Source organism: Pipistrellus kuhlii, unplaced genomic scaffold (genome assembly GCF_014108245.1).
Source record: "Pipistrellus kuhlii isolate mPipKuh1 unplaced genomic scaffold, mPipKuh1.p scaffold_m20_p_1, whole genome shotgun sequence".
Taxonomy (NCBI): domain Eukaryota; kingdom Metazoa; phylum Chordata; class Mammalia; order Chiroptera; family Vespertilionidae; genus Pipistrellus; species Pipistrellus kuhlii.
The window spans coordinates 106,730,816-106,754,731 of record NW_023425404.1 but is presented as its reverse complement, the minus strand read 5'-3'; the positions used below and the strand labels follow the sequence as shown (position 1 = coordinate 106,754,731).

Below are 23,916 nucleotides of genomic sequence, written 5' to 3'. Positions count from 1 at the left end.
AACTTTTGAGAAAAGCTAACAGTTCAATTCTGTAGGTAGATATACAAGTGAAAAGTTGCCAATTATATTATTCATCTGTAATTATATAACTATTCTTTAAAGGGTTGGTTTGGGAGGTTATTCAAATATGCAGTGAATTGTGTGTGTCACTGAGTGGATGTCGTTGAAGTTAACATCACATCCATTCCATAGAGAGTCACATGGCATCGTTCTGTGCTGGGCATGGTCCCCTGCACTCAAGATGTGGAAAAGCAAAAATACAGTTCCTCAAGGAACTGAAGAGTGAGGAGATGGACATAAATCAAACAACATGACAAAATGACCAATATGGGCCGCCATAGGAAAGCAGAACAGAAGCGAGAGTGGTCGCTGTCATTTTGGGTTCAGGAAAGGCTTCCTAAATGGGATGGCTGAGCTGGGCTTTGGAGGAACATCACAGAAGCAAGCTTCCTGTGGGAGGCTGGCTGCAAGGAGAAGGCGAATCAGCAGGGCTGTGAGCTATACAGAGCAGCCCAGCTTCTGGACACCAGCTTGCGGATTGGCTAAGACTCCTCTGTTGTGAGCAGTGAGTGAAATGGCAGAGAAGGCTCAGAATTGGGACCCTGGATGAGGCGTCTCTCTCAGGAAATATGGAACTGGTGGAAAGGAGATGGCTTCTTCCTAACATTCCCACCAATACTTTGTAATACTTCCTTGACCATCTAAAGACAAAGTCATCTATGCTGTAGCCTTCCCATATACATAGTTTCATAAATCAATATAATGTATTAACTGCAATGAAAAGGAGAAATATAAGGAAAGTATATAAAATAGTGCTTATCTATAAAATGTTATCAATTCTCTGACTCAACTACACTAAGTCAGGTGATAACGTAGTCAGATTCTTCTATAGTATGTGGAATCATGGCAGATAAAAAGTTTAAGTTTAAACTAATATGGGTGGGCTGCATTTGTAATGTAAATGCAGCAGCAGTATCACCATCTGCAATATGAATTTCTAACTAATGGTAAAACTAAAACAAAGCAGTTCTAAAGAAAACAAAAACTACCCTTCAACTTACATAGCAACTGCGTTTTGGGGAATTTGGTAAATATTAAAGCTGTGCAAAAATTATTTTTATGTTTGATTATTGATTTAGGTTCTGGGACCAACTAATTAGAAACATTTTTATAGGCAAATGTCTGGCAAGACATTCAGTAAAATGGGACCTTCACTTTGCAGAACTCTCCTGTGAATTACAGGGTGGGATCCTGCCTTGTGGCTGCTGAGGGGTAAATGCCAGTTAGAGCCCCAGGTTATCGTGATGACCACAAAGCACCACACATTCTTCACAAAGCACTCACAGGGGAACAGTTCTACTGATTGAGAACATCTATCTTAACCCACGGGGCTTCCCCATCCAATCTGTGGTCAGCCACTGGAGAAGGGGTGTCCACCTCTGGGAAGAAGATCAGCAATCTGTCCGGGCATCAGGCTCCTATCCTTCTGAGGCAGCACCTGTTACTGTCATTCATTCACTCACCCATTCATGGAATGAATATTTATTTGAGCACCCGTTATGTTCCAGACACTATTCTGAGTACTGGAAAAGAACATCAAGATAAAATACTATGCTACTGCTAATAATAATGATAAAAATTTCGTTTTAAAAATCCCTGCATTTATAGAGCTGACTCTAACTGTTTCTTGTGGTTCTTCCTGAGACCACTGGGACCAGGATGGCATTTTCCCCAGAAGGTTCTGAAATGATCAGAATTCACCCCTAAACTTGAAAAATCACTGTGCTCTGTTTCCCATCCCAAATTATGCCCTGGCATGTTGGCCTGCAGACTCTAACAGAGACTTCTCAATGCAGTTAAGGAATTTGTGGAGCTACTCTAAGAGGCAACGTAGAGATGCTCCAAATAAGAATATAAAAATCTTCCTGTTATCAAATTCCCAGGAAAACGTTAAAAGATAAAGTCCTAAAAAAAATTAATGTCTGAAATGAAGTTAAATGGGAAAGAAAGTCCACTACCAAAGTCTCTTGCCCTTTATATTCAAGTTCACAGAAACTAACATTCAAACACTTCCTTCCCCACTTTCTTTTTTGGCTCACATTAATGATTGGGTTTATAAAGTGCAGGGTCTTGCGGTCCTTGTAGGCAATTTCTTCAGGACCTTACATAGATTCTAATGTGCTTCACTATCAAAGAATTTTAAAAACTGAAAAAACGCAAAGTTCTTCTCAGAACTTATCTACAGCCACAAGACTTAACAGGCGTCTTCAAACTACGGCCCGCGGGCCACATGCGGCCCGCAGAGAAGTCTGATCCGGCCCGCCAGGTTTTTTGGGCAGTGAGCGCAGCCGAGGTGTTACAGTAGGAATTAGTAGTTCATATAGTCCGGCCCTCCAGCTCTCTGAGGGACCGTGATCTGGCCCCCACTTTAAAAAGTTTGAAGACCCCTGATCGAACATAACTTAAGCTCTGAGTCTAAAGCCCTGGTACCAGGCCACATATGGGCCCAGTATACAATCAACAGCAGCAATGGTTGTGCACCACCACCATCCTAGTCTGAATGTCCCCATCTCCAGTGGAGATTTAGCCTTATCAGCAAATGAGTTGAGAGACGAAAAAATTTTGGCTTTGGCTACAAGGAGTCCAGGAGCCCATGTCAGTTGTCCAGAGGCCACAACCTGACTATTTCAACTCAATTAAGAGAAATCTTATTGTGACAGTGAATGAACGAATGCAAGCATTGGCTTAAGGCCGAGCATTATGCAATTCCCTCCCATCACTTTTACCAGCTATTCATTCAAAACCCAAATCAGATCTTATAACTTCCTCAGCAGAAGATGCAAACGCCATAGCATGAAGCATATAGAATTTCAGTCTTGTCCCAATGTACTTTCCAATCCCGATTCTCTCACCCTAATCTCAAGGCATGTCAAAAGGTGGCGAGCTGTTGAGCCACACTGTACCTTCGACACTCCTGCGGCCCTCTGCATCGCCTTCCATCTGCTTCCTCTTCCATAGGGCTGGAAGGGCTCCACTTACTGTGTGTGTATGTGTGTGTGTGTGTGTGCATGCGTGTGTGTGTGTGTTTTGTTGTTGTTGTTGTTGTTGTTGTTGTTGACAGTATTACAATGCACCTCCTGCCCAGTTTTTCCCCCCTTTGCCCCTACCCCAACCCAGGCCTTCACCACACTATTGTCTGTGTCCATGGGCTATGCATATGTGTATCCAAGTTCTTAATTTTAAATAACAGCTCAAGCACATGTCTGTGTGAGGTCTTTCCTGACTCCATTATCTGGGTTCCCTATTACATTAAATTATTTCATTATAGCACTTATTTTCTTTATTTTATATATAATTCATATATATATATATATATATATATATATATATATATATATATATATATAATTTATGGATCTCTTTCTCCCAGTACATTGTGAGTGTAAAATTAGTGTCTTGAATGTATGGAAAGTGCTTTATATACATAGGACCTAGCACAGAAGCCAGGCATACAGTACATAGAATAGAAAAGCTGCTAATATGAATGTGCTGATAAAGGTAACAATGTTTCTAATATAAGTTTAACTTGCTTACCTGCAAAGGTACATTAGCTAAAATTTTACCAAACTACTCTTTTGTGAAAGAGGGGATACTTGACTTAACTCTTAAATCTCTTCTGATTCTGAATTTACTAAAATCGTGTTCAAGCAGGTGAGACAGTGCCATCTAGTGGTGTGTCCTTTCTTCTGTTCACTGTCAAATTGCTCTAACCATTTTAATTTTATATATTTCTAACATTTTTAACTAATGTCAGTAGTCATGTCTGTTCTCAGGTTTATATAGCACACCACAGTTCTTTTAGAAATTCGTCTACGCACATACTGATTTTAGGAATGCCAGGATTACTGAGCTGAAGAAAACACTGTTTTCTAGTAATTAACAGAAATTCAAGTGCCCGCTATTACAACAGTTTGTCAGCTTATTCTGGATACTGGTGATACCACGTGAATAACTAGCCTTCCCTCCCATGGCATTTACAATCTTGTTGGGAGAAAGACCAGAAAAAAATCAATAAGCAACAAATAAGATATATTTTTATTATAATAAGAAAACAGAAGAGAGGGAAGGCCACATTAGATAGGCTTGGCCTCTCTCTGAAAGAGACATTTGAGCTGAGATCCCTTGAGTCCATCCAAGAGCTGAGGAGAGAAATGCTTCTGACAGGAGAACAGCCAGTGCAGGGCCTGGGGCCTGGGAGGAAACTCATTCTGGAGGAAGGGGAGTGGGAGGGAGGCTGAGGCAGGCCCAGGCCAGACCTAAGATAGGGGCTTGCAAGCCCCATAGAGTTTGGTTTTAAATTGAATGCAGTGGGAATCCCCTGGAGCATTTTGGGCCAGCAGGAGCATGCTCTGATTTAAGATAGAAAACACTCAGGCAGCTCAGTGGAGAATACTCTGGCTGCTCTGGCTGAACACATCTGTCAGGAAGATGTTACAAGAACTAAGGTGTAGGGGGTGCTGGTGACAGTGGAGCATCTGGGATCGATTTTGAAGGCAAGTGGAGCAGATGCCGGGTAGAGGAGAGAGACGGGAACCAAGGATGACTCAAGCTGTAGCCTAGAGCCGTTCATTGATATAAAGAAGTCAGGGAGAGAAACAGGGCTACAGGGGTGGGTATTGGGAGAGAGGAGTCAGAGCACTTATTTATTAGTTTTTATTGAGTTCCCCTCCTGTGCCAGCCAGACACTCTTCTAACAACGGGATTTGCAGTGCACAGAACATACAGCAACCTGTGCTTTCATGGAACTTGCACTTCCTTCAGAAAGGAAGATGGTAACACAAGTAACACGTACCGTGTATAGAGGAAATGCATGCGCTAAAGAAAAAAGAATGCCAGAAAGAAGGGAGAGAATGATGGGAAGGATGTCGTTTTAAAGGAGGGGTCAGGCAGAGGGAACAAGGCATGTGGCAGCCAGGAAGCAGCTGCGTGCCTCTTTGCTCAGGGAGCAGAAGGAACGAAGTGGGATGGTAGGACAGAGAGTGAAAAAGTCAGGGCGGGAATGGAGAGCAGATTCTATTGGGCCTTTGAGGCCGCTCCCATGACATGGCCTTCCTGTTGAGTGGGTGGGAAGCCGGCCTTGGGAGGGCTCTTAACAAAACGGTGATCTAGCCTGACTTACATTTTCACTGTTTCCTCTGGCTGGCATGCCGAGGACCCAGGCGAGGGTGGGACCCCCATAGTAGTGAGTGGATGTGAGGGTAGCGATGGGTTTGCTGACTATAAAGACACATTATTTTAAAAACAATACATTACTTTCACAGTCACAAAGAACTTTTTAGATATTGTACCAGGTTTTTACTGAAACTTCTTTTATATTATATTCAATTTAATAACTATTTTGTTCCTAAATTAAAACCAGCTGTAAGAACATCAATTCTTAATCATTCATGACTTATTGGGACTTCACATCCATTTTAGTATAAAATTTTCAACTTCTTGGTGAATGATGGAGAGCTAATGAACTGCTTTCTTTTCAGTTATATGACGGAGAGAGTGAAAATGCCAAGTTGGCTGGAACATTCTGTGGCTCCACTGTACCCGCTCCCTTCGTCTCTTCCGGGAACTTCCTGACTGTTCAATTTGTCAGTGACATAACTTTAGAAAGGGAAGGATTTAACGCCACATATACCTTCATCAACAGTGAGTAAATGGAGACATTTTTATATATTATGAAACACGTGTACTTATACGCTAAAACTAATGTCACACATATATAAAATCAGTGTTAATTCTCATCTAAGTTCAATGTCAATTACTAAACACCATGTTACTTACTCTATGTTTAGTTCAGGGTGTAAATTCTTAGCCAAGAATATATATATTCTAAATCCTTCCTGGAGTGATTGATGTAAATATAATTCCTTTGGGCCGGAGGGGTAAAGAAGGCAGAATTTTAAATATTCCATGTGTGATGAGATATGAGTAAACTTTGTCTGGAAAGCTGTTCTTTTTTCCGTCTCAGGGACTTGTGGTGGAACATATAATGCAAGTTGGACCCCACAAAATATCTCGTCACCCACTGCATCAAACCCAGATGTCCCACTTTCCACCTGTACGTGGGTCTTCGAAGCTCCTCCACATCAGCAGGTCGAGATAACCGTGTGGGCGTTCCAGCTGCAGTCTCAGGACTGCCACCAGAATTACCTGGCGTTTCAGGACTCACCGGAGGTAATCGTTATAGTGTGAATGGCGTTCACATCTAGTGACCTTTTTACCAGTACTTGCAAAACACTTGAAGCATGAATAATGAAATAAATTGTCAACATTTCTCCTAGCTTAATGTGTTTTTCAGCTGTACATAGACCCTCTATTTAGGTGTTCAGAATTGTGAACTTGTTTCTTAGGTCAGGAGCTCTCAAACTTTCATGAGCATAAAAAACATCTGGATATCGTGATACAGGGCATAACCCTGGGCCTCTCAGAGAATGATTCCCCACATAGCACCTATTACTGTGAAATCTTTTTATGTTTATGGGTTTTTTGTTTTTGTTTTTTTGTTTTTACTTATTGTCTAAAGTTTTACATATGTCTCCTTCTTTTTCCCCAATTGAACCCCCCTTCTCGCCCCCAGCCATTCCCACCTCAGGCAAGCCCCCATTGCCCCAGTGTCTGTATCCATTGATTATGCTAATATGCATGCATACAAGTCCTTTGGTTGCTCTCTACTCCCCCACCCCCAACACATACTCCTCCACAGTGTCTCCTGCTATTTGTCTCTGGATCTATTCTTGTTCATCAAATTATGTTGATCAGCCGAAACCGGTTTAGCTCAGTGGATAGAGCGGTTTGGCTCAGTGGATAGAGCGTCGGCTTGCGGACTGAAAGGTCCCAGGTTCGATTTCTGTCAAGGGCATGTACCTTAGTTGCGGGCACATCCCCAGTAGGGGGTGTGCAAGAGGCAGCTGATCGATGGTTCTCTCCCATCGATGTTTCTATCTCTCTATCCCTCTCTCTTCCTCTCTGTAAAAAAAAATCAATAAAACATAATTTTAAAAAAATTATTTTGATCATTATAGCTCACATATGAGTGAGATCCTGTGATATTTATCTTTCTCCCACTGGCTTATTTCACTTAGCATAATGCTCTCCAGTTCCATCCACACTTTTGCAAATGGTAAAAAGTTACTTTTTTTTTTTTTTTTTTTTTTTTTTTTGTATAGTGGCATATTAATCCATTGTGTCGATGTACCACAGTTTTTTAATCCACTCATCTGCTGATGGACACTTAGGTTGTTTCCAAATCTTAGCTATTGTAAATTGCACTACTATGAACATAGGGGTGTATATATCCTTTCTGATTGGTGTTTCTGTTTCCTTGAGATATAGTCCTAGAAGTGGGATTACTGAGTCAAATGGGAGTTCCACTTTTAACTTTTTGAGAAAACTCCATACTGTCTTCCACATTGGCTGCACCCGTCTGCATTCCCACCAGCAGTGAAGAGGGTTCCTTTTTCTCCTAATCCTCACCAACACTTGTCATTTGTTAATTTGTTGATGATAGCCATTCTGATGGGTGTGATTTGCATTCTCGGATGATTACTGACTTTAAGCATGTCTTCATATGTCTCTTGGCTTTCTGTATGTCCTCTTTCAAAAAGTATCTATTTAGATCCTTTGCCCATTTTTTGATTGGATCATTTATCTTCCTTTTGTTAAGTTGTATGAGTTCTCTGTAAATTTTGGAGATTAAACCTTTATGGGAAATACTATTGGCAAATATGTTTTCCCACACAGTGAGTTTTCTTACTGTTTTGTTGATGGTTTTTTTGCTGTGCAGAAGCTTTTTTATTTTTATATAGTCCTATTTGTTTATTTTATCCTTAGTCTCCACTGTCCTAGGAGCTGGGTTGGTAAAGATATTGCTATGATATATATCTGCAATTTTATTGCCTACTGAGTTTTGTAGGATTTTTATGGTTTCCCATCCTACATTTAAGTCCTTTAGCCATTTTGAGTTTGTTTTCGTATATGGTGTAAGTGGGTGATCAAGTTTCATTTTTTTGCATGTATCTGACCAAATTTCCCAGCACCACTTATTGAAGAGACTGTCTTGACTCCATTGTATGTTCTTGCCTCCTTTGTCAAATATTAATTGACCATAATGGCTTGGGTTGATTTTTGGGTTCTCTGTCCTGTTTCATTTGTCTATCATATATGCCTGTTCATGTGCCAGTACCAGGCAGTTTTGAGAACCATGGCTTTGTAATATAGCTTGATATCTGGTATTGTGATCCCTCCAACTTTTTTTTTTCTTCAGGATTGCTGTGGCTATTTGGGGTCTTTTTAAAATTATCATTCCATATGAATTTTTGGAGAATTTGTTGTAGATTTTTGAAGTATGCGATTGGTGTTTTAATGGGGATTTCATGGAATCCGTAGATTGCTTTGGGTAGTATGGACATTTTAATGATGTTGAATCAACTAATCCATGAACATGGTATGTTCTTAAATTTGTTTATGTCTTCCTCTATCATTTTTCAATTTCTTGTAGTTTTCCCAGTACAAGTCTTTTACCTGCTTAGTTCAGTTTATTCCCAGGTATCTTAATTTTTCTATTACTGTGAATTTTTTAAAATATATTTTATTGATTTTTTACAGAGAGAGGTAGAAACATCGATGAGAGAGAAACATTGATCAGCTGCCTCCTGCACACCTCCTACTGGGGATGTGCCCGCAACCAAGGTTCATGCCCTTGACTGGAATAGAACCCGGGGCCCTTCAGTCCACAAGCCGACACTCTATCCACTGAGCCAAACCGGTTTCGGCCACCAAGGTATATCTTGAAGATTTGGTTGTCATCATCATGAGCCAGTAGTTAAAACAATGAGAGTAATGATATTTTCCAGGGAGCACGTGTAAAGTGAGTAGTTAGGAACTGAGGACAGATGCCTGTAGAAACACTTGAGAATGCCTGCAGTTTGAGGAGATTAGTTCATCTACCCACGTTAATTTTAGGAGGGTCATGTGCAAACCTCCATGTGCTGGCTGGAAATAGAAGAGGATTCAGTCTATCACTTCTGAGTTTTCAAGTCCTCCTCATTCTATATCTGGGTCCCCTGCATTGCACATGTATCTTGGTGGCGGCTGACTGCAATTGGAGAAAGGTTTGAGAAGCAGACACCAGATTTGCTGAATTTATTACAAAGTGCAGACACCAAAGTATATTTTTTTAAAAATATATATTTTATTGATTTTTTACAGAGAGAGGAAGAGAGAGGGATAGAGAGTTAGAAACATCAATGAGAGAGAATCATTGATCAGCTGCCTCCTGCACACCCCCAACTGAGGATGTGCCCGCAACCAGCCTACATGCCCCTGACCGGAATTGAACCTTGGACCCTTTAGTCCACAAGCTGACACTCTATCCACTAAGCCAAACCAAGGTATATCTTATTATCCCGTGGTGGTCAAGATGCTAGGTTATCATCATTCCACTGGTCATCAGAATATTATTTGTATATTCCAGTGGTACTCTTCCTTGAAGGACTTAGAGCCAAACAAAACCCATTAGTTAAAGCTCTTTCTACTTCCCATTGCTTCATGAATCCAAATTTCCCACTGGGTGCAGACATGCTACTCAGAGGGCACCATTTGTATTATAATGGCAGCTAGATTGGCCTCAAATAAGAACCAATATTTGTCATGAATAAATAATGTCCTTTAGCTGGATGAATAAAGGAAATAACAAGTGGTTTCAGCATAAGTAGGGAGAGAGAAAAGTTAAGAAATCAACTGATAACTAAGAGAAACGGAAACTCTCAGGGTATCCAAAAGTAGAAAGAGAAGATATAGTTGGAAGATCATGAAAGAATCATGTGGTGGAGGCATTGCAGATAATAAAAAGATCTGGCTGGATAGCTGGCTTTGGGGTTGAAAACCACAGAGAGTAGAGATGAAAGTCAGTGGTATTAAGGAATGCAAATTAGGATGTTTAATGGGTTCTCTGTAAGGACACTGAAACAAATCTCCAAGGGTTCGTAAAATGACTCTGAGCTAAAATACCACCAGTCTTTAATTAAGGAAGGGAAGTAACCAGGAAGAAAAGTGAGAATAATGAGAAGTTCAGAGAGTGTCTTTGGCCAGATGTGGAGACTCTCAAAGGAGAACTAGCTTGGATGCAAGGACACAGGCTGCAGTGCGCAGCCGGGGGTGTGTGTGTGCGTGTGTGTGTGTGTGCGTGTGTGTGTGTGTGTGTGTGTGTGTGTCCCTGCCCATGTGGAGTGTGGGAAAGAATGGCCTCTACCAGAGGACTGTTGGAGACCCAGGTATCACTTGAGGCCAAGAATGTGTGCAGGAATGGTTAACAGTGCAGTTCAAGTCCAAGGATACAACAGGGGAGGTTAGGAAAGGACCAACATCAGGAGACATTGTGGAGTGGAAGCACAGATCAGTAACAGGAGTTTGCAGCAGGAGTAGGGAGTGAGCCTTTCAGTATGTGCCCAAGAACTACAGGTATTAGAGGCATATCTATGTGAGAGGCAGCAGATGTCCTGACTTAGATACACGTAGACGAATTGTAGTTAGCTTGGACGGCACTGTGCTTAGAGCAAGGGCACAAGCCTTGGTTATGAAAAGAGGAGATGGTCTCATTTTCAGGAGGTAAGTTATCTGTCTGGTTATTTCAACATAAACTTGATCTCTTCTACTTCCTCTTCCTTGCAGAATGTGAGACAGTTGTGGATTGCCAAATGCTCAAACAATATAACTAGTTTCTATGGCTGAATTTTGAAACACACTTTCATATGCATTTCATTTCTGCTATGGCCTATTTTCTTTTGAAGCGAAACATAATGTGATTTGGCTTCCATTTCTTTTCAGAATAGTGGAAATGCAAGAACTCACTTCTGTGGCAGAAATGCTTCAGCTGTACCGACGTTTTATTCTTCTTTGAGCACTGCCATTGTCACTTTCAAGTCCGAAGGTTTTAATGACAACTCTAGAGTGAGTTTTACCTATCAGATTGCAGGTAAGCCCTGGAACTTTATCTTTTATACCGAACATCTTCCATCAGTACAGTTATTGCTGGAATGGACTCCTGTGGGTAAATTAAGGCTTGTTAACTTGAGCCACACCCATTTGAGGTGAGACTCTTCACTAGAAACCAGGCCCAATTTAGCAAGTTACTAAAGATGGTTTCCAAAGAGGTCAAGCTAATATAATACTAATTCAAACATTTAGAATACTCTTCAAAGTTCACATAGATAGCCACTTAAGATTATATGCTATTTTATTAGTTATCCACTTGAACATTTATAGAAATCACTGTAGCACAGAACATTTTTTTTTTTTTTTGTCAAAACCAGGAAGCTTTGAAAGGCTATTTGATTACTAAAACTGAGAAGTTTATTTTCAGAGAATATTTTATTTAATGTTGATTAAAACTAACACTGCCTTTGATTAGTGTTAGTTTTAATAAACATTAAATAAATCAAACAAATAAAAACACTATGGTATTTTCACCAAAAATGGTAAAGAACAACAATTTGCCAGTTCAATCAGAACAAATAATCTGTTAAAGGGAAATCCTCATAGAAGACTCTGTCTTGGAGGTAGAGACTTTAGTCCTGAAAGAGTCTAAATGTCAGCCAAACACCTCAGTCTGATCAGAAAAAGCACAGAGAATTCTAGAATATTCACCTTTAAAAGTGAGTGCTCCTATTTCACATTTCACCTGGGGGTGTTTCCTGTCGCCAAGACCCTGCGTAGTGTTTGCTCCCTGTGACCTCCCCTCAGGGATCCCAGTGACCTCGAAGGTAGACGCAGATGCTGGGTTAACTTTTTTCTGAAGTGTTTCAGTTTAATCATTTCTTGAATTATTCCTATCAGGTTGAAAGAACACTAACTATTGGGATATATACATAAATTGTGATATTTTTTTTTTTTTTTTAAATCTAAGGTTGTAACAGAAACTATAAAAAGGCGTTTGGCAATCTGAAGAGCCCCGGATGGCCCCATAATTATGACAATGACATGGATTGCACTGTTACTCTCACAGCCCCACTGGACCACACTATTTCCCTCTTCTTCCACTCCTTTGGCATCGAGGACTCAAGTGAATGCAGACATGACTTCTTGGAGGTAACATACATTTGGATCTCATGCAAATCAATTATTTAAAAGATGATGGGTCACTTCAAGTTTTTCACCTTTTTCTCTGCTGCTGCTAAAAATATATCCCTTACTCCTTTCATTAATCTATTCATTATTATTTCAGTCCGTAAGTCTTCTATGGCCAGGCACCAGAAACCCAAGAGGGCTCCCAAGAGGTGCCTGGTCCAGTGGGAAGGACAGGCAGAAAATAGCCAACCCCCACACAATGGGGAAAGGACTAACAGTCACGTCAGAGACAGAGAAAGCTTCTTGAAGCTTCCCATCCTCCTTTCACCCCTGCTCCTCCCCAAACACAAGAGAGCAGCCTCCTGGGCCTGGAGCCAGCAGAGGCATCTCCTCCAGCTCTTGCCCCTCTGTGATTCCAGTGATTCCCATGGTTTCCGGAGCATCAGCAGAGATCCCTCTGCGTCCTTTCTGCCCCACATCACCCACGTTGTGGAAGTGAGGGCTGTGGCATTGTTATTCATGGGAAGATGTTCTGAATGAGACCATAACTGATGCAGGCTGTGTATGGGGCCCAGTGCCTCTCTTCTGCCATGGAAGTCCCAGAGCTCCCCTGGTGTCCTTTGTAAGCTCTGGGGAAATGAATTCATTCTGAGGAAACAAAGTGGTCTACACAGAGGATGCTGAATTTCCCGCTCTCTTTGAGTCTGCAGTAAGGTTTCCATAAGACTTGTTCATTCCTTTATACCTGTTATGGAAAACTCTCCCCTACAGAATTCATCCGAGTCCTTTGCTGATGAATATTCTTTACCTACAATGTGACAAGTAGTGAGAGGAAGCTTCTTCCTTTTCTTTGGGGAATACTTGCCCTGGAAGGAACCTGGAAGGAGGGATGTAGCACGGAGGAGTCGAGGAGAGAAATATAGTACTGTTTGTGTCAATCAGGGTGTTAAACTCAGACCTATGTACCTCACCCACCATGGAATCTAAACATTTTTGTATGAAGTGTAAAGCAGAAAGGAAGGCAGGAGTGGGATACAGGGAAGGGACAAAATTATCAGGTCATCTTGGAATCCTGCTGAAGCGATGTCCTGCTCACCTCAAGCCTGATTTGACCATCACTGGCTGGAGTTAATGATTGTCCTTTGCCTTTGTCCACTGGGAGTGAAGGCCAGCTCTAGAGTACTGACGGATGAGGACTTCTCCTCCCAGCTGTTCTTCCTTATCCTATAGAAATGGGCCTGAAACTTCTTGTCCAATGAGCAAAAACAGGAAACTGCTCCTTAGGCCTGTGAAGTGCAGCTGCCTCTGGCTGTCAGTGGAAAGATCGTGGCATGGTTCATACAGCAGCCACCCCAGCAAACCTCAGCATTCCATCTGTTAGCTATGGCAGGAACAGAAATTTCTGAGGATCCCAACTGCATTAATCAACTCAAAGGCCAAGCCCTAGATCACATTTGGAATTTGCATTTGTCTTCAGAACTTTCAGACCCTCTCTTCTCAAGGTCCTCTAATGTCCCGAGATGTCTACCACTCTCATGGTTCCTGTGAAGAGAAAAATGTATACAGTAAGTCATTGGCAGGTGTTTCAGGAATCAATACCTCACTCATCTCTCAGAGCATCAGCTTTCTTAAAGATAATCAACAGGAAAAAGGCTCATGAGTATTATGGTGGTTCTGATCCTCCAGCATCCTTGGGTTGGCACCTGTGTCTCCTGGTAGATAAGTGGCTACTCTGTCCATGGCAAGGCATTCCAAAAAGCACCAGAGAGGCATTATTCCCTCAAATGGCTACTACATAGACCTAAAAGGAACCTCTGCAGGTCAACACCACCCATCAAGATGAGCCACTGGGCCTCAGAAGACACTCTACGACTAGGACAATCAGCAGTGGACCAAATGTTAAAAACAAAATTATAAAGGAGGAACTTCCAAGATTCTGAGTACCTATCTTAATAAAACCATCACCTCTGCTTTTCCTGGGGTTCTCCTCAAATGTGCAGGAAGAGCCAGGCCTGAGGACAGAATGAGGCTAAGTTCACAGTGTCTATGTGGTTATACACATGTTGACTTGCTTCCTGGTTTTCTATGTGTCTACTCCAGGCAGTGAATTTAAAAAATAAAACCTAGTCAGCTGCAAAATGTGACTTTAAAATATATCTTAACAGTAAGAAATGTTGTCAATTGACTTGTCTCCTTTTTCTATATAGAAATTCCTTTTGTTTGAACATTATACACATTACTAGAGGCACAGTGCACAAAATTCATGCACGGAGTGGGGGTCCCTTGGCTGGCCTGCATCATCTTGCAATCTGGTACCCCTCAGGGTATCTATGACTGCTGGTTTAGGCCAGATCCCACAGTGAGAGTCAGACATTCAAACTGGCATTCAGACATCCCTCTCACAATCCAGGATTGCTGGCTCCTAACCACTCGCCTACCTGCCTGCTTGATTGCCCTTAACCACTCACCTGCTTGCCTGATCACCCCTAACTGCCTCTGCCTGTCTGCCTGATTGCCCTTAACCCCTCTGCCTGCCTACCTGATCACTTAACCACTTGCCTGCCTGCTTGATCACCCCTAACCACTTAGCATGCCTGCCTCATTGCCCTTAGATGCTTTCCTGCCTGTCTGATCACCCTTAACTACTTTGCCTGCTTGCCTAAGTACCCATAACCACTCTGCCTGCCTGCTTGATCACCCCTGACCACTTGCCTGCCTGGTCACCCCTAACTGCTTACCTGCCTGCCTCATTGCCCCTAACCACTCTGCCTGACTGCCTGATTGCATCTACCTTCCTTTGTCTTGATCCCCACTGCCACTGCCACTGCCACAGCTTCATCCAGAAGGATGCCTGGATGACCCCCAGCTGTCTGGACTAATTAGCATATTATGCTTTTATTATTATAGATTATATGCTAATGTGTAGCCATGATAATAATTCATGACTCATTTTTAAAGGTAAGAAATGGAAGTGATAGCAGTTCGCCGTTACTTGGCACATATTGTGGAACTCTGTTGCCAAATCCTATCTTCTCTCCAACTAATGAACTATACCTGCGATTTAAGAGTGATAGTGCAACTTCCAGTCATGGATATGAAATTATCTGGACCTCATCCCCCTCTGGTAAGACCTTTGCACTTTGTGTGGTAAAGCAATGTAGGTGAGAAAAACATAACGTACCTAATAGAAAAAGGGCACTAAAAGTGACCTTATCTTTCTAGCCATCTGTACACTTGGTTATTTTCTGATAAAAGTAGAGATTTTTAACAATGAACGTAGAGATTCTTTTTAATTCGACTTTTACTCATTTCTGTAGATTATTACATGTTAAAGACTTATACATTTATATATAAAGCCCAGAAAATATAAAGATTTTAAAAATTCCTTTATAAATTCTGATTTTGTCATATTTTTACTTTGAGTTAATCATCAAGGTAGTTCTCTGAGAATTAAAAATGAAAGTTAAAAATTAAAAAAAGGCGCATTACGACTCCATCTTTGTGCGTACATAGCAGCCGTGCTCCGGGCAGCTCCTGTGATTTCTGGGTAGTCCTGGAGGGTTAATTGCTTTTTCAGGACAGTAAGTACCTTTCTGCATCTTTGATTGCTTGTTTAACAAATAATGAAGGAAGTTTAAGTCATGTCAGTATCTTTAAACTCAAGAGAGAAAGAATACTTTGTGAAGTATCCTCAAAATACCTAAAAACTTTCAAAATAAGGATGATAAAAATGACATTTTAAATACATCGAGGAACAAGAAAAGGGTTCTATCGAGACAATCATAAGTAATGGAATCTTGGCGCCTAAAGATACTTAAAGATGAGCTTGAATCAATGGCCTAATTTCACAGATGAGGACATACAACACCAAAGCAATGAGTTGCCCAAAATGCACAGCTAGATTGTGGCGGAGGTAAGACCAGACGCCAGTGGTCAGAACCCAGCCAGTTTGTGTGTTTAGTCATTCCACGTGTCTTCTTCCTGCATAACACCATATCGGGATACCTAAGGCTATCTGGTCTGCATAATGATAGCATACAAATAAACAAATTAACACCAACACTTACTTTTTTGGCTTTAAGTATGTCAATCTCAGAACTGGCAGTAATAAGCCCAATAAAGCCACTTTTATAATAATTGCTGCCCAAACATCCAGTAACATTTTCTGTTCAGTGCTGAATTTTCACTTTTATTTCATCCACATCATTATAAGGACTTACTGCTTTTGGAGAACTCTACCATAAAAAGTACACAACAGCTTCTATTATGCTCTCCTACTGTTCCTAATCTAGTTCTCAGTTTTCCCATTGTGTTTGCAGCCCACAATTTTCAAAGAACTGACCTAGAAGAAGCTGCCCCTAAGTCATGATAGAGGGAAAGGAATATGTGGTGCAGAAAGGGGTGGAGGAGGCGTGGGGGGGGGGGAGGGGGGAAGCCTGGTGGTGAGGGAAGGGGAGGAATTTGGCTCAAAGGAGAAACAGGAAAAGGGTTTGTGCCCCCGCTGTTCTTGCAGAGGGTCTCAGCACCTTAAGGAAACAACAGCCCCATCTCATTGCCTTACAAGGTCAGTAAGGGACTCCAGCTGTTTTCTTCTTTGTTGAATTAAATTTCCTGCAATTATTTCTTGCAGGCTGCGGTGGAACTCTTTATGGAGACCATGGCTCCTTCACCAGCCCTGACTATCCGGGCACTTACCCAAACAGCACTCACTGCGAATGGGCCATCATCGCTCCTGCCGGAAGACTTGTCACCGTCAGCTTTTACTTCATCAGCATTGACGATCCTGGAGACTGTGCCCAGAACTATCTGATACTCTATGATGGACCAGATGCTAATTCTCCATCCTCTGGACCATATTGCGGCACAGTGAGTAAAGCAAGATTTTTCAAATTCCCATTTATTATGCTTAAATAATGGAAGTAACTTGGCATACAATTTTAAAGGCAGACACATGCAAAGTCCAAAGAATGTTACAAAGTAATGTTACATATTCAGTGTGGTTTCAGATTTTTTTTTTTTCTATTTTGGGGAGAACGAGTGCCACCTAGTGGTCGTTGCATTAAATTAATAGCAATATAGTTTCCAAATCCAACTGTGCATCAGAACTACATGCAGTTATACAGTTTTTATATAGGAATCACCTATGCCGTTACAATTACAGTTATTACACTGCAGACTTTCAGTACACACACCTAATGTTGTGGGGTCGAACCCTGAGTCAAAATAAGACCACCGGAGGCTGATGATTGATAAAAAAAAAAAAAAATAAATAAAAAAATAAAAAAAAAAATAAAAAAAAAGCAGGCAAGGATTTATTGAACTGGCCAGGATGCCGCCAGAGCACCACCTGCAGGTGGCCACACTCACGACCGCACTGTTTCAGGTGTAGGCAGTCCTTTTAAAGGTCCAAACCACAAAAATTTCCTTTGTTTTGAATTCTAAATTCTAAATGCTGGGAACACCCCTCAAGGTCCTTCCCAGCCTTATCCTGCAGGACATTGGAATGTGGCCCTATCATCTGATAGCACAGATAATACAGAAACTGAGCTCAGCAGTTAATCTCTAAAGGTTATCTACAGTTTTTACTCCTGAAGCTACTGAGTCAGTAGGAATCAATCTCCTGTGATCCTGGTCCACAGGTACAGGAAAATTGCTTTAGCTTCCAGGTCTCAATCTGGAAGCTGAGGCAACTATCCTATGTTTAAGCAGGTAAGCGAGTGCCAAAGCCAGAATAGCAGGGCTAAAATTCAAACAGCAGTTTTTACCTAAGTATGGTTGCTACCATATTTCACTACCAAATCAGATTTCTGGGGGAGGAGGCATGGCACATTGTTTTTTAAAAGTTCCATTTTAATGCACCACTAAAGATTGAATACCCATGCTTGTTTCTGCATGATTAGGACTTCAGAAAATTTAGATGCCTGGCTCCATTTCATATTCTTCTTGTTGAAAATTGTGAGGATTCTTTGAAGAAAGATGCAGCTATTAAAGATTGGTTTGATAGTTTTTGCAAAGTTCTGATTGACTGGTAGATTTCTGACATTGACTCAACATTGCTACTGCCTTCTGGTTTTACTGAAAGTAGATACTTATGGAGATTTCAAGTAAGCAAATGTGATTGCTGATGGGAGGGTAACTACTTCTCACTGTTCTACTTTTCAGCTACTTAAGCTTTCTAATCAAACCTGACAGAGAATTATGTCATCTGGAAACATACATAGTTTTTTTCAATATATTTTTGTTGATTTCAGAGAGGAAGGGAAGGGGAGAAAGAGATAGAAACATCAATGATGAGAGAGAATCATTGATCAGCTGCCCTCTGCATGGCCCACACTGGGAATGAGCCCACAACCCACGCATTAGGAACTGAACCATGACCTCCTGTTTCCTGGGCCCATGCTCAACCACTCAACCACTGAGCCACGCCAGCTTGGAAATCTAGATAGTTGTTGTTGTTGTTTTTTAATATAACATGATTTGTAAAATTAACAAATGTTTATTTTCAGAATTACCAGTAAATAAGTGTGTTTTTCCAAAGCCCTAGGAATTCTCCCATGTATTATTCAAAAATACCTTTTGAGTAAATTTACAGATGCACAATATATTTTTATACTGTTTTGTTGAAAGGATTTTTCACTTACCAAAATATCATTGCCATCTTATCATACCAATAAAAACACTGGGGTATCATACTTAATCATTGGATGGGTATTCTATTGCATAGGTCCAGCCTAGTTTATTTGATGAATCCTCTCTGGTTTATAGACAACACCCTGAACAACTCTCTGGTAGCTGTATCCTTATATAAAGTTAATCGCCTGGGAGCAGTCTCAGTCACCTGGCCGGGAGATACTGAATCCCTGTTATCTTCAGGGGATTCACAGAAAAGAGAAGCCAGTCAATGTGTCACATTTCAAATTTGGAGACTGACTAGGTCTTAGAATTTATTTGAAATTCATAAACATTTCAAAAGGGAGAAAAAGAGGTCACTTTTAACAACACCATTATTTTGTATCTGCTTGGCTTTTTTTGTTTTGTTTTCAGTGACTGTCAAACATACAACTTCATTTGCTCCCCACAGAAATAATTCAGTGATGTGGGAAGAACAAGGATAACCGGGGCTTTGCAGATAAAAGAAAACTGAGGGTAGATCTTAGCTGTCATTAAATTAATAGCACACTAAATCAAAGTCTATAATTAGATATGTCAGTTTTTTTAAAAAACTGGGGGTATTTATAATATTTCACCAGTTTTACATTGTCTTTGATCAATGAGGACATCATTTTAAGCATAATTGTTTTCTTTTTAAAATTACAGATACAACTGATTTCTTTAGCATTTCAAGTTCAATAAAATCAGTTCACTTGCAGAGTGAAGATAAAAGCCACACTTTAGATTGTTAGCCTAAGTAACAAAATCTAAACATGAAAGAATAACAGGAAAAATTCGGAGAATCAAAGTAGAGTTTAAAACTTTGGTTTACTGTTCACACTAGTTTGTTAATGTAAACTAATAATTGAAAAATTTGGGAGTAGATTAAAATGGCAAGATAAAATTGCATGTATGTGGAAATATGCAATATTGAATATTCGTTGATATATCTCTTTGGAAAATATTCTCTGTGCTGTACTCACTTGAATAATTCACTGTCTTGGAAATGCCTGCCTTTAGATGAGTCTTTGGGAGAACTGATGCAGTGAGGCCCAGAATGGAGGCCAGATCCCAAATTGCAAACAATGTCAACCTACTGTTCAGTTTACTGACATATTGGCTCACAGTTCACCTATTCCCGTTAAAATGTAGCTCATAAGAACAAGACCTTTTGTCTACATGGCTCATTTTTTTTTTATAACTCCAGTGCTAAAAAATAAAATAAATAAAAAATGCCTGCAACATGGAAGTCTCTTGATAAATATTTGTTAAATGAATGATTAGGAAATGAGAGAAAGCTGAGACCCATTTATTAGCCCATTTATTTCATTTCCACGGAGAAGGAAATGAAATAAATCCCCAAAGAAAACTATAGATATTAAGGTGATAGAGTTTCATATTTACTTATATGATTGTTTTGGTTGCAAATATAAGTATGTGTTTTCATTAGAAAAATTAAAATTTTAGTAAAAACTTGAATTGGAAATTCAATTTTTGCATTGTTAATCTTCACCCAAGGATATTTTTCCACCATTGATTTTTAGTCAGAAAAAAGGGATAAGGAGAGACACAGAGAAATAAACATTGATGTGAGACACATCAATCGGTTGCCTCTTGCACTTGGGGATCAAGCCTGCAACCAAGATATGTGCCCTTGACTGGAATTGAACCCGAGACCTTTCAGTCCATGGGCTGACGCTCTAACTACTGAGTCAAACTAGCTAGGATGGAAATTTAATTTTTAATGAAAATTATAGTGAGATATAATTCACATACCATACTATTCATCTACTTAAAGTGTATAATTCAATATTTTTTAAAATATATTTTTATTGATTTTTTACAGAGAGGGATAGAGAGTTAGAAACATCAATGAGAGAGAATCATCGATCAGCTGCTTCTTGCACACCCCTACTGGGGATGTGCCCACAACCAAGGTACATGCCCTTGACTGGAATTGAACCTGGGACCTTTCAGTCCACAGGCCGACGCTCTATCCACTGAGCCAAACCGGTTTCGGCTCCAATTGTTTTATTAGACTGAAAGTTTGTGTAGCTATCATCACTACAATCAATTTCAAACTTTTTCATTACCCCAACAACTCTAGTAATGGAAACTATATTCATAACACCACATTTCATTTCAACCCCTAGCACCAACAATTTTCTTTTATAAAGTATTTATATTAATTCCTTGCAAGATTATTTCTAGACATATACTGTATAACGATTTACTGTAATTTTGTTTCTGCTTTTTGTAGTATCTTTTACTATGCTAACATATTTTGGAAAATGTTCAGATTTGTGAAAAATATAACTTGTTACTTTTTCAATTTTAGGACACTAACATAGCTCCTTTTGTGGCCTCCTCACATCGGGTCTTCGTAAAATTTCATGCAGAGTATGCAGTGCGCCCGTCAGCAATACAGTTAACCTGGGACAGCTGAGGGCGCCATCTTTGGCTCATCGGCAGGAGCCTCCGACATCACCCTGGACAGAGTCCTGCCATCCTGATCTGTGACCCTGTCTATGCCACTGAGAGTAACTTTAGCACTTGTTTTTCACCAAAGAATGTGTGGAATCAATATTTGTACATTTTTAAAAAAATGTAGAACATAGTTTCTTTATTAATTTTGGCTGTGTTCATTATCCTTAATTCTAATATTTGAGCTGAAATGTTCTAAAATTCCCCAAAGAGTTGGAAATAATTATGACGTGTGCTATAAATTTTCAAAAGTAAATGATAAACCAGAGGTGTGATGTTTTACTGTGAATGCCAAATTATGTGTAATAAACTTGAATTGTACACAGATATGCAGCATTCAATTTTAACTTTTTAAAATTTAGTCTTTCTAAGAGGTAGGTGTATATAATTTTCAAGTTGAATTTTTACATATTTGTAAGAATCCTTCAGGGAAAGAACACTGGAGCCAAGCTGCAGCGTTCTGATTTAGTTCTGCCAGTTTCTTAATTCTGTTTACTTAATTCTCTCTGCCTCAGTGTCCATAAGCACCACCAGTTTAAAAATATAATATGTGGAGTTATAAGTAGTTGAACAAAACTTATATGAACTTTTCTGATGCCTTTATCAAAACAAGAGACTTTATGTTAAATATGCAAAGTTAGTTCCAGTTAAGAACATGAGACCAAGAGAATGAAAGAAGCTGTGGGGATGTTTTACTTTATTGTACTCTTGTATTCAAATGCCACAGAAACTTTTTCTGCACAGAGTAGAGAGTCCCATAAATACATTTTTACCTTAAAAATTTCTGCTTCCTTTCACTCTGTATTATGGATAGGTGCATCAACTTTATGGATGACATGCTACTGGAAAAAACCGTGAATGCAATGAAGAGTACCATCAAATCAGAAGGAACAATGCACTAAAACTATCAAGATGAAATTTGATAGGGAGTGATATAAGATCTAGCACTTGTATCTAAAAATGAACCACCAAGCTACAGAATGTGAAAAAGTTTCACAATAACTGATGAAATGATGTAGGAGTTTTATCTGAAAGCAAGATTAACATAGGCAGCTGTCAAATAATAAAAAATGATTTGAGCTTAGATTATATCATTAGAGTAATGAGATCTACAAGAATCATTTTCCATCAGAGAAATATGCTTCCAGAAGGCATATTACAATACTTAGGAGATGAAGAAAGCATTGTCAAATACAAAATTGAAAACTTATTTCAATAGGTTGTCTTTTCAATTCATTGGTGGTTTCCTCTGTAGTGTGGAAGCTCTTTAGTTTAATGTAGTTCGACTTGTTTTAATTAATTAATTAATTTATTTATTTTTTACATATTTTATTGATTTTTTTTGCCCCCCTTCCTCCCTCCCACACATCCCCTCCCTCCCCAGAGTTTTATGTCCATTGGTTGTACTTATATGCATGTATGACTTGTTTTAATTTTTGCTGCCTGTGCTTTTGGTTACTTATCTGAGAATTCATCGCCAAGGCTGATATCAAGGATTTTTTTCTGCTTTCTTCTAGGAGTTTCATGTCTTACATTTAAATGTTTGATCCATTTTGAACTTATTTTTGCGATGGAATAAGGGGGCCAGTTTCTTTCTTTTGCATGTGGTTGTCCATTTTTTCCCACAACCATTTTTTGAAGAAATTGTCCTTTCTCCATTTTACGCTCTTGGCTCCCTTGCAAAAAATTACTTGGCCATACATGTGGGGCTCCCTATTCTGTTTCACTGGTCTATGGCCCTGTTTTTAATACCAGTATCATACTGTTTGATTACTATAGCTTTGTAATGTAGCTTGAAATCAGTAAATGTGATGCCTCTAGCTTTGTTGTTCTTTTACTTTTTAATTAAAACTTACATTCAATATTATTTTGTAGAAGTTTCAGGGGAACAGCATATACTTTACATAGTTATTATAATACTAGTGGCCTGGTGCACAAAATTCATGCACATTAAAAGGGCATTAGAGAAAATATTTTAATATTGCTATTTGCCCTTCCTCTATAACAGAAGTGTCAAAGATGAAAGAAAATAAGTAAAATGTATATGAAAATCTTCCTCCTCTCAGAGTCTGGGGTGTGCCTCAAAATCCAGAGTCATGTCTCTGCCCACACACATGGAAATCATGCAAAACCCAGACTCGGCTGACCCTATCCCCATTGGGCGAGATCCAGATCTGTCTGGCCCCACCCCAGTCAAGCCCCGCCAGGCAGGGGTCACACCCTCAGGTCAAGGTGGGGGCTTAGTCTGAGATCCCCTGGCCTGGTGCTGGGGCTGGGGGTGCAGCCTCAGGTTCCCCACTCCAGCCAGGCACCATGCAGCCTCAGGTCCCTTCTCATCACTCGTTATGGCTCATTACCAGAACCCTGCCTCTGCTGTGAGTGCAGCCATCTTGTGAAGGCGTGATGGAGTAGCATCAATTTGCAAATTACCTCTTTATTAATAGGATTATTAACTATATTCCCTATGCTGTACTCTACATCCCTGCAATTATATTGTAACTACCAATTTGTACTCACTTTTTTCACCCAGCCCTCCAACCCACTTCCCCTCTACCATTGGTTTGTTCTCAGTATCAATGAATCTGTTTCAATTTTGTTTGTTTTTATATTCTATCCTTTAGATTCCATATATAAGTGAAATCATTAGGTATTTGCCTTTCTCTG

At 40.0% G+C, this 23,916-nt stretch overlaps 1 protein-coding gene across 1 annotated transcript in view; it reads left to right on the top strand.

The window, feature by feature from the left end:
* Nucleotides 1–21,577, top strand: part of CUBN (cubilin) — a 291,544-nt gene extending 269,967 nt beyond the window's left edge. Inside the window, exons 61-67 of the mRNA XM_036459129.2 lie at nucleotides 5,538–5,700; nucleotides 6,023–6,228; nucleotides 10,879–11,026; nucleotides 11,957–12,138; nucleotides 15,076–15,241; nucleotides 16,748–16,983; nucleotides 21,107–21,577. Of these exons, the coding sequence (XP_036315022.1) occupies nucleotides 5,538–5,700; nucleotides 6,023–6,228; nucleotides 10,879–11,026; nucleotides 11,957–12,138; nucleotides 15,076–15,241; nucleotides 16,748–16,983; nucleotides 21,107–21,214 (1,209 nt within the window). The 3' untranslated portion in view covers nucleotides 21,215–21,577. The remainder of the gene's footprint in view (nucleotides 1–5,537; nucleotides 5,701–6,022; nucleotides 6,229–10,878; nucleotides 11,027–11,956; nucleotides 12,139–15,075; nucleotides 15,242–16,747; nucleotides 16,984–21,106) is intronic.
* Nucleotides 21,578–23,916: the final 2,339 nt, after the last annotated feature.